The sequence below is a fragment of the Plodia interpunctella genome, chromosome 18 (genome assembly GCF_027563975.2).
Source record: "Plodia interpunctella isolate USDA-ARS_2022_Savannah chromosome 18, ilPloInte3.2, whole genome shotgun sequence".
Taxonomy (NCBI): domain Eukaryota; kingdom Metazoa; phylum Arthropoda; class Insecta; order Lepidoptera; family Pyralidae; genus Plodia; species Plodia interpunctella.
In genome coordinates, this window is record NC_071311.1 from 7,001,991 (window position 1) to 7,017,333 (window position 15,343).

General features: G+C 35.9%; 1 protein-coding gene across 2 annotated transcripts; it reads right to left on the bottom strand.

Annotated features, from left to right (window-relative positions):
* Nucleotides 1–56: 56 nt before the first annotated feature.
* On the bottom strand, nt 57–15,240 carry wech. 2 transcript variants are annotated; one of them, XM_053758597.2, is made up of 2 exons: nt 14,856–15,240; nt 57–6,847 (listed from the first exon to the last, which is right to left on the bottom strand). In XM_053758597.2, the coding sequence occupies exon 2, from the start codon at nt 6,820–6,822 to the stop codon at nt 4,477–4,479; it is 2,346 nt and encodes a 781-aa protein (XP_053614572.1). In that variant the 5' UTR covers nt 6,823–6,847; nt 14,856–15,240; the 3' UTR covers nt 57–4,476. The 2 variants fall into 2 exon arrangements, with proteins under 2 accessions (XP_053614572.1, XP_053614573.1); XM_053758598.1 differs by lacking the exon at nt 14,856–15,240 and adding an exon at nt 7,507–7,758.
* Nucleotides 15,241–15,343: the final 103 nt, after the last annotated feature.

Sequence of the window (15,343 nt, forward strand, 5' to 3'; positions counted from 1 at the left end):
ATATGGACTTTACTCAGCATAGGAATATAAAAAAGGGATTGTGAAATAAAAGACCATTTTCTATTAATCACTTCATTAATTTTCCATACAAAATTCTATTAAAATTTTCAAAAATTCCATGACATTATATAGCGTCATACACAATTGATAAGATTATAAGAATGAAAGTAATTTTACCGAAGGGTAAAAATAATGTAAACGAAATACGGTAGGCAGTAAATTATTCTAAAGTAAAATATAGGAACATTTATAAAATTTCAGTCTTCATTCAACAATATTACAGAAGAATAACGTAAGATATAGATATAAAAGCAAAAGACCGAAGTCTAATGAATGAAGCAGGCCGGCTTGCGCCGGGTGGGGAATCAAATAATCAAAATCCGATCATCGTCGTACTATATCTGGACGCTTATGCACTAAAATCCTACCTAAGTCGACACTAAACTTGTTAGCAGACAACAGACTTCTATCGGTGATCTGACCACCGGTAATTAATTCCAATCAGTCTTCATCAAGTGAGGTAGTTGTGGTTATCCTATATGAAAGACGAGCACACACAGGGCGAGACATGAGCTGCGCCGCTGGTGCTGCGTTTATAAAAATACTACTTATCCCAGTTACATATGATATCGATTTCATTCGTCCCCTCCCCCCCTCTGAGCGCTGGTTCAGCTGCAGGGCGAAGGGTGATCGGGTCCGCGCCACAAAGAGGAGACCAACGAATTTACCCTAATACTAACACACGACAAGCGCCTAGATAACGTTACAAAAATAGCACAAAAATGGCTTCGTACAATTTGCTAAAATCTCAATATTATGCAGTTTAGCGCTTTTCCACTATACGCAATACTGTGTTGACAACTGTTGAAATTTCGTGTCTTCACGATCGTGTCGCCCAATATTTATAATATTAAAAACTTGTAAAAAAATCTATCATCACGTATCAATTGTTATTAAGTTCTCAATTTCATTGTAACTATCACAAAACCTCAATTTTACTGCTAGCAGCTAGCAGAGCTCACAAGTCCAATTACATTGTTAGTCAAGATCAAATCTGTTGATATTGTGGTTGTACCAAATTAGTTGCTAGAAAGTTGCTTTGTTTCCCACCTTTACAAAGTGGTCGCGACTGTTCTCAACGCAGCACAATTCCATTATTTCATTGTATTCGGTGTCCCAAATCTTTCCCCTTTTACAGATCGCAAATTAACATTTGCTACAACCACCAGATCAAAGATCGCAACAAAATATAAAACATAAACGATAGGAAACAAAATGTGATTAAAATTAAGTAATGTTTCAGCAGCTTACAGCTTGATTTCACAATACAACACCCGCTTAGTTACTTTACCTTTGACTTTGTTACATCTACAGATAAATTAATAAGTGATGTCATGACATAGTTTTAGCAGTAGTCATTAAGTCGAGAGGTAAAATAACTTTAAACTGAGTGTGGCGTCCCACGGCAACCTCGGGCGCCGCCGACCGGACACCGCATCACTAACTTGCAATAGTTTATAACATAATGCGTACATGTGACTTAACAGCTTAAGTTTTCGGTAACAGTCGTTTCTCTCACTTTAAAGGGCTATCAGCAAATGTAAGTTAATTGATTAAAATATGAGACTAATGCGGGACTGGAGAGTGGTGCACTCTTAGAATGACCACCCGGCACTAGAGGCGGACTTCGCTTTGCAAATCCAGGAGAACTGAGCCTTTGGACAACCTAAATCATCAGTCATTGTTTCCATTAAAATGAGATTCGTTGTCGCAATAAAAAAAACTTTTTGAAATCGACAATAAAGAAAGTTATTTTAGAAAAATTATTTAAAATGCATTTCATGCAACATAATTATTTAAAATATAATGTAATACTTCAAAATGGCACTGAACAAAATGTAAACGGTTACTTTGTTAAATTATAAGTGGAAATTAAAATACATAAGTGTTATAATTTTTGCTGAATTTGTAAAAAAAAATGTCCAGACGCAAAGCACTGCACGTACACATAGGAGCACGGGACGTTTCGTACTCGCACTAATTCAATAAATTTGCGTCGGTGCCTCTAGGATCATACAGGCATAGTATTTGTCGTCGTGCGAGTACGTCAACGTCTCCCAAAGTGAAACACTCCGAAATTTCTGGATTAAATTCCCAAACAGTTATCTCAATCGCTTTACTTAAATATAAACTTCAAACAATAATTTTCCTTTACATTAAATTCAGACTCATTCAATAATAATCTACGAGCGTAGTCAGTTCCTTAGTTATAATCTAATTTTTCTCAATCACTAGAAAATTTTTGTTTGAAGCGGCAGTGATATATTACCAGAACTAATGTTTCTTAAAGACTTATTCTAAATTTATCCTAAGTACAAATGTGAAAATGTTAATCTAAGAACGGCTACTTTAGGTCAAACATTATGCTTTAGTTATTAGTTGGATAATAAACATCATTGCACACGATATATATGGTTTTATTGATTACCTAATTGTAATAATAACTAGAATAATCGTTCACGTTTGATGTAAGATTAATTATTATTATATTCCTTTATGATGTTCGAATTGAATAGTATAAGGCCCTATGCGCACTGCGAATTTTCACCGTGCGATTTTTGTATTCTGAAGTCGGAACACTTAGCCTGCATAACATATCAGACACGTCAGATTATGTTTGATTTGATTGAGGTATTCCTAAAGAACTTAGAAATATCGCAGGGCGGTTAGGGCTAAGCTAATATAAGAGTATGGGTACTACGGTTACAATCTAATTTAGAGGGTCTTATTGCTTGAAGACCATACTCGCACTTAATAGTAAATTAGTATTACATATTCTCAAGACGTCCTTAGTATAGTCATTTGTGTTTTGTGAACACTTCGTTATCATTTTACTAAGACACCAATTTACACCTCTAAAGAGAAAAGACAAATGCACTACATCTACTTAGCTAATCGTCATTATAGCAACGACAAAACGCATCGTCAAATAGGCATGCAATGCAACTTATAGTCTAAAGTGAACACATGCTGTTTGAACACATTGGGTACATATTATATATTGAATAAAATCGACATCTAACGATACACATGAAAAATATACTAACGTTTTATCGATTTATATCCAGAAAGGAATTTCGCTACAATATTTGAACTAATACAAAAAATTTGTATACAAACACGCGTAACATTAACTAATTAAAATTATTAATATGTAGAAGAATATCTCTAAATTAGCTAGTGTTAGTTCGCAAAAAAACATATTGAAAATTACGTTTTTCTTAATATGATTATTACTGTAACATACATTTTATCTAGGCAAAGGATGTGAATTATACTTCATCATGAATCCATAATCGTGTGAATGATTCTACAATTGAGAACGTTCGTACCATATAAATTTACAGCTCATTCGGGCTAGTCAAGTCATATGATTTAAATATAAATTTTGACAAATCAAGAAAATCATTTTGCACATTTGAACATAAAAATATTAAGGAAGTTTAATTTTTTTTTTAAAGAAATAAACATGACAAAAACGATTTTTATAGACTATAATGTATCACCGAAAAAAAAATGTAAATAATAAAATTTCAGTAATAAAATCGCATCAAATGAACGCGTCAGACGAGCGTGCACGGCGCCGCATCGCGTCTTTAAGACAGTCTTCTGAAGTCAGTCTTAAAGTTTTATTGCATTAATTTCTCTGCACATTCACACTCCTCCCACGATTTAATTACTCTGAATACAGAGGCAACTTCCAAGCACGCAGATCCTAAGTAATCAAATCATTCATGCAGTGAACTCATGCCAGTCACAGAGACTAATACGCCTATGGAGCTTAATAAAAATATGTACGCACCTAAATAATATGCAAAATAACTTATAATAAGAATACTTATTAACTTCTGAAATAATCAAGTTAAAAACGCAAAATGTAACATTTTGAAAAATACTTTTCAAGTTTCTTTTTAATTTATCTCACATAAAAACATCTTTTACATCACAAAGTGATATTCATAATTTTATTTTCACTTATTAAGATTTATATTTTGCTCCTTTAATTTATAAATCGGGACATATTGTATTAGAGGTGAAAAGTAGTACAATTTTGGTGTTATTATAGATTCTAGGTCATAACTGTATCTAACGATTAATTATTATTATTATTGCTATTTTAAATAATGGCGCAACACTGCAAACAAGGTTTGGTCCTTATAGACTAGTCGAATACGGAAACAAAAAGCGAATTACTATGGTAACGCAACTCATTAAAAGGTTTAAGGAGAGTTCGATTTGCGCATGACTTTCTTGTGCAAACACTACTCTCCGGCCAAGCTATGCTCGATACGGTTGTTTCAAACATTAATAATATAAAATTGGCACATTATCAAAGAAATCACAACTTAAGAATAAAGAAACAAAATGAATTTCGATGGACCTAAGGTCCATGTAGTCGGTTTGCCTTAAGATTAATTAATATACTTTAATGTATTGCTTGCCGTGGGAGGTGATGTCGCGGGCCGTGTCAGGCAGAGTCTCGAACAGGACCACCAGGTAGCCCTCAGGAGTGAGAGCTACGTCGCTGGGGCGGTCCTTGTCGTCCAACCCCGGGCTTTTCAGGTCCACTGCCCACAAGATACGCAGCTCAGAGTTGAACACGAGCACGCGGTGATTCTTTGAGTCAGCCACTATGATGCGACCGTCGTCATCTGTAACTATTCCTGACGGCCGGTTCAGCTCCCCTAGTGCGCACCCCTCTCGACCGACGCAGAGCAAAACCTTCGACAAAGTCGGGTCGACCATTATCAATCGATGGTTCTCGAAGTCCGATATAATGATATTCCCTGTAGTCGTGAAACATACTCCTCTGGGAGTAGTGGGTCCTTTCAACATCTTTGTCGGATTAGCTCCTTCAAAGACATATTTAGTTATGTAAGTTCCGTCACTTGTAAACAACTGAATACGATGATTACGTGTATCGGTAACGACTATATTACCAATAGAATTAACAGCTACATCCCAAGGATACTGGAATTGACCACATTCCTTGCCGAAGGAACCGAATTTTAGAATGAAGTTGCCCGATGATGTAAATATTTGAACGCGATGGTTGTCTTTGTCTATGACAATGATACGTCCGTATGTGTCTGTAGTTATGCCTGCCGGCAAGTCGAATTCTCCAGGGCCAGTTCCCTTGCATCCGAACATGGCTCTGAAATGTCCTTGGCTGTTGAATATCTGTATGCGATTGTTTCTTCTGTCTGCGACGATAATGTTTCCTTCTCTGTCGACACACAATCCCCATGGTCTAGAGACCTGTCCGTCGTCCTGTCCCTCACGACCGAAAGAAAATGTAGGTACTCCGGACACCGGGTTTCGAGTAGGTTTTAACATAACCGACATCCAAAAGCCAGGGATCGCTTGGCCAATTCCACGTGTTGAACTTGGGTCCACGACTACACTTGAGGTGATGCTTTGATCATAGTAATTAGTAGATCTAGTGTGATTGGTAGAATAATCGGGCAAAGATCTAGTCGCAGGCATGTTGTAAGTGACGGGCGAGTAAGATTGAACCGAGTATGAGATAGTATGTAGCGGCATGATAGACTGGCGGGACTGCAATGTGGCCACCGCGTTCATTGACATCAAAGCGCTGGGCGTCACTGGCTGCACCTCACATTGCCTTTTCAGCAGATCTACTAAGTCATAGTTAGGAGGAGTGAACAAAATCCGTTCTTCAGTTACATACATATTTTTAAACATGCAAGAAAAATAATCCACTTGAGCCCGTCCTTTCTCTTTAGCCATGAATACATCTAATCCCTCCGAATCCATAGAACGAACCAATTGTTCACTAGTATGGGCCAAACCAGCCAAAATGCCACGCAGCGTGTTCATGTGATCAGTTAGCTCGTTAATCTTTACCTGACGCAGTTTCTCCACTTTGTCCAATAAGTACTTCTCTCTATCCTCGATAGCTTGAACGTAACAACGCATTGCCTTCCTTATTTTCATATTCGTTTCAGCAGTTTCCTTCTCATAAGCTTTGGACATGGCTACTGCACGATCGATTGCAGCTTTAATAGCTTTCGTGCCAGTTTTAGTATCATCTAGCACCTTAAATACGCCAGCGCGACACAAATCCAAAGCGCCTTTAATTGGCGTGTAACAGTGATCTTTGTGTACCCATAAGGTACATTCTTGGCAGATGAAAACAATACAACCTTCGCAGTAATACCTCAGTTGGTCTCCATGAAGTTCACAGTACATAACGTCTTTGTCGTTGTTTAGAGAGTGCGGTCTGACTCCGATTGGAGATATTTGGTGTATAGGAAGGAGAGTGTGTTCATTCAGTTGGCAATCTGAAGTGAGTTTGTGGCAACATTCGTAGCAAAAAAGATCGTTGCATTCGAGGCACCGGGTGCTGGGGGTGCGCTCCTCGCACCGGAAGCAAGTGATGGACACGCTGGAGGAGGTGCCGGGCGAACTGCTCGAGGTTTCTTCTGGCCTCTGGTTGTTGTTAGAATTGGGATTGTACTCACGGTTCGTGCCGATCGGGTTCTGCATAGAGCTGGAGGAAGGTAACGCCCATATGTCGTAGGACATAGAGGAGGCGGAGGACGTAGAAGCGCCTTGATTGGTTCTGTTCATGTTCTCCAGCAGGTTGCATATGATGTGGGTCATGGCCAGCGAGTCGTCCTGGTCGGTTGAGGGCGAGGCGGCGCTGGACGAGGCCCCAGACGTGGGCGGATGGTTCGACGACATTGGCTGCGGCAGGCTGGACGACAATGACTGCGTCAAATTAGCGAATGACGTCATCGTACTTCACGTCAAGACATTAGAACTGAAACAAATTAAAGTTTCTTTAATTTTTTTTTCTATGTTAACCTTAATTTGTGTAATGATCACCATCCGCCTACCCTTATCCTGCTTTATGTGGGATCGGTGCAACATGTCCACTGTTCCCTATTCTATGTTTACCGAACCTTCACCTACTTCTTTTTTTATTCAATTTCAAATGCAATTTTATTATTTTCAAATCAAAAATGATTTTGATAGTAATACAATTTGGTAACCACAAAAAAAGGTAACAATATTTATTAATCATAAAATAATTAATAAAATATGTTTTTAACTGTATTATTTAAATATTTTTGGGGCTACATTTACTATTTTATTTGAATGCGTGATATTTATAGTTATTGATATATGGACACTAAAACTACTCAGAGCTTAAGTTCATAATTTATATATCCATCCACGTAAAATAAAAATAGACAACAAATAACAAAAAAATAGAATATCAAATATATAACAATACTGACCAATTTATGAAAGAACACGTTAATATAAATAATAAGAATATAAATAATTTTATAATAATAAGTTATTATGACTGTATGTTTAAAAAAAAATCACTATTTCTGCAGTTAAGAGGAAACAATTGTGCATTATGTAATAAAATGTACGGGACAAAAATTTATAGGAAATCAAGTAACTTACATCCATGACTTCTTGCTAGAAGTCTGCACACCAGAAGTACGGCTCAATTCAACAGCAATAAATTTCTGAGGCCACAATAACAAAACTAAACCAAAACTGCTCTAGTATAATTAACGAAAAAAAATTAAAATGGAAGCGTGATGCGTTTGTGCATCCTCTAGGCGGACTGATGTTGTGACGCACTCAACTTTTTCATTATAGTGCAGTTTGCGAAAAAAATGTATCCCAAAATCTTTTGTGGCCCCCTACCACCACCCTTCAAAACAGTAGGTACAGAACCCGAAGAAAGAGACGGCGATACGAATTATCAAGGGCGCGACAGAGACATTCAATTCTGGCATTCCAAATTTTTCCATAATGTAGATAAGGTTTGCTATGATTAGGGTTGGCAACTTACATTCATGTTTGTTGTTTACAAACAAATGAAACGTGATGCCATTAAAATGTCTATATATAATCTATAGCTCTATATCATGTCAAGTTATGGAAGAATAATAAAAAGAAGAGAAAATCATCCAAAGAAAAAACTTAATATTTAAAAAAAATATATACTTTGAATTTTACGTTTTTCATCCTTTAAGTGCGCCTAAGTCTAAGACTAAATTAAATATGCCTATTAGATATAACTTTTTGTCGAATCATGTTACATTCATTTATTTAATCATTAGATGTGAGTTGTTATTGTGCAGTCATGGCGCTATCTAAGTTACACAAAAACATACGAAATATGCAATTAATTAATTATTAATATCGTTGAAGTCGTTGTCATATTCATTACACTTACGGTACTATTATACTATTATACATCTATTTGCGAACAACCAGTTTAGCTGACCTCGTACAATAATACAAGAAACAACTAATTCGAATTACTTAATAATAATTAATATCTCGAACTACTCCCTAATTAAAAAAATATTTATGAAAAAGCTCTGCTCTTTGCTACTTTTAACACTGACATTTTTTTGGTTTTGTCAACCCTAACTGCAGTCCAAATCACTATTGAGTAGGATACTTCCACATTACTCTAGGGATGTGGGACAGAGATAGAAGATTGGGCCTATGCAGGCGAAGAAGAGACAAAAGCAGCGTTTCCATTTATCGAGAGATTCTGTATTTCGGGAAGCGATGCCACATGCGGCGTTCGTGACCTTGGGATGCGAGCGCGCGTGAGGCAGGTCCGGGCCCGACACGAAGCCCTACGCCGCCATCTTGCCGGTTGCCGCGCCCTCCTCGGAGTTTGGAGGGTGCCAAAAATCGATGCCTATCCCTTCTGCCCTCATACCCTACGAAGGGCGAAAGGATATATCTACCTACAATATAACTGTATTGGAAGTTCCTTATAAAACATAATTTAATCACACTTTGGTCGACTGCACCCTTGCCAGTCAGCGTCTTCGGTGGCAAACACGATCATCGCCTAGCTGAGCCACCACTGTTTCTAATCATTTATTAAAATTATTTGCATAAATATAATTTATCAATCGATAGCTGCTCTCCGCTCTAACTTCACGCGACAATTTGTTACAGAGACGCGACAGTGCAGCTTTCTACTATTATGTTTCTATCAGAATGTACCTAATGTAATCTACATTAGGTACATTTCGCTCTGATAGTAGAAAGTGACGATAAAGGTACACGAATTCAAAAACTGTAATAACTCTAAAATCATTTCTAACATTTCATAAGAATTACCAAAAGTTGGGAGTTGGTCCGGATCCTTGCATTGCAGTGTACGACATTACTATGTCCTCCGTGGTTTTCATTCGTGCTTTCACTCATATAAAGTTTGATTTGAAGAGATTATACGTCTTTATAACTCGATCTTAACATTTTGACCTTTGACCATGGTATATTTAAATTATTTACGTAAACAAGTTTTACATACATAAATATTTTTGTCCAACAAAAGTGAAAATTGACTAATGATTAGTTAATTATGTATTTATCTATGTTATCCATCATTACGGTAAGTAGTATTTATTGTGAGGAAATCAAACAAAGAAATTATCAATGCATTAATCTCGAAAATTGAATACTAAATAATTTTATTTAATTTTTATCTATTTAACAGATAACTATTTCTTTATTGTAGAAAGCTGAAAGTTTTCTATTATTGTTATTGCATTTTAAATTTTGAAATATTGAAGTCAATTTAGCAACAAAGAAACTTGTTGACTTGAAGCTCATTCTTTGTTTCGTCTCATCTGGTCGCATATAAAAATGAGTTTAATATTCGGAATGATGAAATACAAGACCATCTACGATACGAGCCGCTTCACAAAAGTGTAACATTATATTTAGCCGGCGCACCTACACCCAGTCATTCACCCCACGCAGGTAATAAGTGCATTGTGCTGTGCATTTTCTAAAAAAAAACGCAGAGCCGGCTTTTTGTGCGAATGAGAGACAATGGTTATGCGCAGGTCGGGTTGTGTCCATACTATCGCACCCTGCCTGCATCCCTTGTAACTTCTAAGGGTGGCCTGAGCTTCTCAAACTTCTAAGGGAGTCCTAGAGCATTCGGGATGTAGGGCACAAATATTTACACGTGGTAATTTTTTACGCTTAAAAACGCTAACTGGCAAATTTAAAACAATTTTTACGTAATTTATATGTAGGTAATTTTATCATTTACTTATTTTCAAACTAAAATCTTTGGCGAAATAATTAAAACATTGGCAAGGAAACATGTATGGAATGCGTGTACCTCAAAATTAGTAGTTTTATTTGGGTTTATTGGAAACAATCAAGTAAAGATAACATTGTTCAAACGTTCGTAAGAAACCAATAATCATTAGTCTGATGTTACTTTTTCTTTTATGAATCTCACGAGTTATATGAATTAGCATGTAAATTAAGTATTTCACGGGAATTAAATTAAACCAAAAAGAACCGTAAACAAATCTCTATGAAAGTTTCATCTGAGCGTGCTCTCGGTTATGTGAGCTATGAGCCAAGGCCAGTGGTAGGCTTAAGAAATAATCCTTCAAATAAAGATTCACCTCTGATTTCAAGACAAGTATCTATCTCTATCTACTCAACCAATCTTCTTATATACATGTAGTTTGAAGTATGGAGAAGGCGAAATTAACGCGGGCGAAAACACAGGCAAAACCTAGTTAGCCATAAAATAGGTACATGAATAAAGGACCTGTTATGTATGATTCTCACTGTCTACATCCAACTAACACTAATCTTCCTCTTTATAATATTAGTGTAGCATTATATAGTTGAGAGCCACTGGCCAATTACCAGCAAAAAGGCCTTTTACCTGATTTCAATAGGCAATTCTAGGGAATCGTATAGAATTTGTTACTTTGTTTCCGGGCAGTTGCAAGCACCGACCTTCAAACACAAAGACATTTACATTTCTCCGTAAATGAAGAAAGGTTTCGACATATTTTTCTTTTATCTATGGTTTCGACGGACAATTGTTTATCTATTGTGCTCAACAGGATATCGGCTATACTAGGTATAGTTGACCGTGTGTCAAGTTACCATGTATTTTTCTGCTGTTGTAATAGGGCCGAATTTGCAATGAATTTGAGGTTGATGTGCTTACAGCCAAAGATAAAGAGATTTGGCTAAGTGAATGTAGTAGAGAAATCTAGAAGAAAGTCGAAAATCAGTATCTTGGAATATTTGAAAACTGCCTTGCTTTTAACAAGTTTTTTTAGTTTCCTGGTAGATGCTTTAAGCATGGATCTAGAAGAAATGTGGCAAAAATCTGTTGGACTATAATTTTAGACAGCTTGATTTTTCAAATTATATTTTCAAGTCAGTGCTTTGAACGTTTATCAATTAAGTAGTGTCATTTTGGTGAATAAAAGAAAACATTAAAAATATAATTTCATTACAAAATAATATACATTTTCACAACGAATGGAAATAATATAGGTATTATCGAAGAGCGCCTAATAATGGATTGTTTTCGTAACACGTTATAGGTAGGTACATAATTTTGGAAATACATGAGGGGAACGAGTGCGGCTGTGCGCATGCGCGGCGTGGGGAAGCAGGCCTAACCACTCCAAGAAACCGATCTAACGTTATGTTTAGAAAGAAACGATTTCATAGCGTTTCCTATATTCGAAATGGGTTTCTTGGAATCACCTATTACGGCACGGTTTTTAATATTTCAGTTGCATTTTTAATGTGCACACATTCTGTTAGGCATAATAAAACTTGAAATTGGGTGTGAATTCACCTTGGCCGGCTTTTCAGATCGGTAAAAACAATTATTAAAGTGCAATTTTAGAGTGGAATAGAAATGAACATTCTAAACAAATCTAAATTTATTTACAATCTCAAAAGTAATGTAAGATTTGAATTGAGGAATTTCAACCATAATTGCAACATATCAAATCTACTCCGTAGGTACTCTGATAACACAAGATTTTAGTATTGGCTAATTTATATGAGTAGGTTACACCCTGAAGATGTTAGGGGGCTTAAAACCCCTACGAAGCCGGGGCATCGCCATTAAGGTCCAGATAAACATAGGTACATAGCAGCCTACATACCCAATTCAGAACATTAATTAACCATGGGGTCTAGTATTTAATTAACAAACGGGTCGGGGCAGGAAAACAGAGGCTTCCGAGAAGTAGGCGCGGGTGTGGCTGGGCGGCCGCCTAGGGCGATGGATAAAAAAGGGCGCCTTTGTGAAAAATTCGCGCAAGCGTGGTCGGCGGCGCCGCGGCGCCCCTGTTACGGCACACGGCAACCCGAGAATTTCAGTGAGACTGGACGAGGGGAAATACTTACAAGACATCAATTTATTTAAATTAACGGCTTTGAAAAAAGGCTGCAGTGAAGTTTGTTGCGCCGCTTCTTCTCCTGCGCTTTGGAATGCAAAAAAGAAGTTTATTGAGGTCAATAAGTGATGTAGGTATATATCGTCAGAAGTAAATAATTTTGAATTATTAACGTTAGATTCAACTAAATCAAACCTTAAGTCGATTCTGGGTCGACCATCAAGTTATTCTTCCTATAATAATGCATAGTCACGGAAAATTAAACGTCGTGGAAAATTCCAAGTCTGTAGAACAAGCGGAAATAGAAGAAATGTAACTTGCAAGACTACTACAGACAAACAAATGCGAGAGGTGAAACTAAATAAAAGCATGTAAAAGGTCAACAAGTCTCTCATTGCTCTACAATTTTGATTAAAATTTGAGAAAATAGGCTATAACAAGTCATGTTGAGTGATCCTTTGTTTCCTTTTTAAGTTTGGCTGGCGCGCCGTCTCGGAGGAATACTAAACTCATATTGGGCTGAACCATATACGTATTCGAGTTGGCAAAATGTCAAATGGAGTATCTGGGCCGGCCTCGCACTGTTTCGGGCGTAATTTTACCAGAAATTTGACATAACGGATGTGTACTGTCAACGGCACATGATTCTCATCACTAATATATTCACTTCTCCTGATGAGGCACTGGCCTTTTTATGAATGGACTAGCGGCCACCCGCGATTTTGCGTTTTATCGTGATAAATATAGCCTGACGGTCTAGTCTATCTTTATGCCAAAATTCAATCAAAATCGATCCAGTACATTCATAACTAAGTTGCACGACCGAGATCGACCATGTTTTCGTAGAGTTCAACACAGTTTCTGCATTCACAGAAAAGCACAATCGAATGGATAGATCGATCAAATTATTTTTATTGTACTTTTGCTTAAAATCTTCGAAAAAAAATGGAGAAAATCGACCCAATTCTATTATTCTGTGATGTTGGCTGAACCGGCAATTCCCGCCGATATTCTCTCGCGACTTGTCTGTAATCGCTTGTGGAATCTAGAGTATTGAAATTGTAATAACTCATCCATCGTATGAACAGCTACCACACAATATGCATGTTCAAAATGACTCATCGAACTATAAAGTAGGATTTTAAATAAGTAAAAATTAATTTAAAATCCAACTAATAACTATTACTTCTGTTAAGAGGCATATGAAAATAAAAACTGAAATAAGTCATATTATAGGAAACAGAACTGAACAAAGTTTTAGAGAATATTTTAAAATTACATTTGGCAATAGTATACTTTTCTGTCTTGGTGAAAAAAAACCAAAAATGAAAATCTTAAGCTCCCCACTAGACAGCACGTTTTTTTCTTTTACAGTGTTTTATAAAGGGCTCATAGTAGAATCAAGGGAATTAAAATATTCTAAGATTCTTGAACATAGAGGATAGAGGCCTGGGACTAGATGGTCGGATGAGCTTAGGGTATTCAACAGACATTGGATGGAGAAGACCAAAGAAAGGGACACATGGAAAGAGAGAGAGGAGGCTTTTGCCCAGCAGTGGGACATGTTATAGCTATTTAAAAAAGATTCTTGACACCTGATAGATATCAACAGTACACCTAAATAGGGTTGATGTCAGTCAACTGGTCAAAAATCAAAATTCTATATTCAATTCAGATAACCAACAAAACCTAAAAAAAAATATATTCAAAAAATTTTATATGAAATTTTACATGACCTATTAGTTAGCTAATAATTAATTGTAACCAAATTGATGACCAACTTAATTGTAACTAAATTTATGACAAAAAAAATGTTTTTATATTACATTTCTTGCAGAAACATAATTCAACAACAAAATTTGTTGACTGTAAGTTTCCATGACACAGTTATTTCCATGAGCTTGCAACAGTTTGGATGTGACAGTATCATACCCAGTTATATTGTTAATTATTATTAAATATTTGCCCTTGTCATTTACTGACCAACTTCAATGTGACTGATAAGTGTCCCTGGGAGTAAGTTGTCAGTATTTATGTGAAAATGATGTACAATTGGTTTCTTTATGTATGTTAGTCCAAAATGATTGTAAAGGAATAACTAAATTTATATTAAAAAATTGGCAACTCTTTAGCTTTATTCTAAGTAAAAAACAATACACACAGCATAGTCTATTGAAGATAATTGTTATTCTAACTAAATTCATTATAATTTAACCATAGATAATTAGTATCTACCTTGCAAATGCTGAAGATTGTGTAAGTAAAAACCAGAATTTAAACACCAAACTAAAAATACCTATAAGATTTTTAAAGATACATCTGACAATTTACTACTAAATATGTTTTGCATAACAGTTAGAAATCTTCACAGGATTTATAATCAATAATAATATAAGCAGGTACTTAGATATTCATAAATAAATAAAAACTTAAGTTTAAAATCATACAGACATATATCTGTTACAAATTTATTATATTTTATGCATAAATGTGAAAAGCGTGTGTAATATTAGTTATTGTTTGAAGAATCCTCCGCTGGTTGAAGATAATGTGAATCATAAATTATCTGTGTACCTACAGCCTACTCACCAAAAATAGCTCTGGTCCAGCTTCTAAATCCACCAAATCACAACATAATGTTATTCATTTATATTAAAGTGTACTCGAAGTCGTTAATTCATTTAAAATACACTATATTTCTTGACCCGTCACCAAAAATATCCAAGGAAATAGCTACGCCTGATCAATGCAGGTAGAATGTAGATTGCACAAAGATAGCTTTTCTTTTGGTACGTTAATCAATTATTCCAAATCTTAGTATGATTGAGACCAATTTATTACACTTGTTAAAATGAAGTGATCATGTAAATTGGATGTAATGTTATACGCATTAAATCGTCTTTATTTATTTATTTTATCACAAAATAACACTGAAACATCAGCGGTGAATGAACGATCGATGATTAAAAAAACTTCGGAGATTTTGCTTTGACATCTTCTAGTGATGTAATGAATCGGCTAAATCCGAAATTATTATAATCAATCGATTATCATTCAACATCCCTGTCAATTTTGTG

Excerpts from the sequence above, each read along its gene's own strand:
- wech (XM_053758597.2), bottom strand. The coding sequence starts at position 6,822 with ATGACGTCATTCGCTAATTTGACGCAGTCATTGTCGTCCAGCCTGCCG.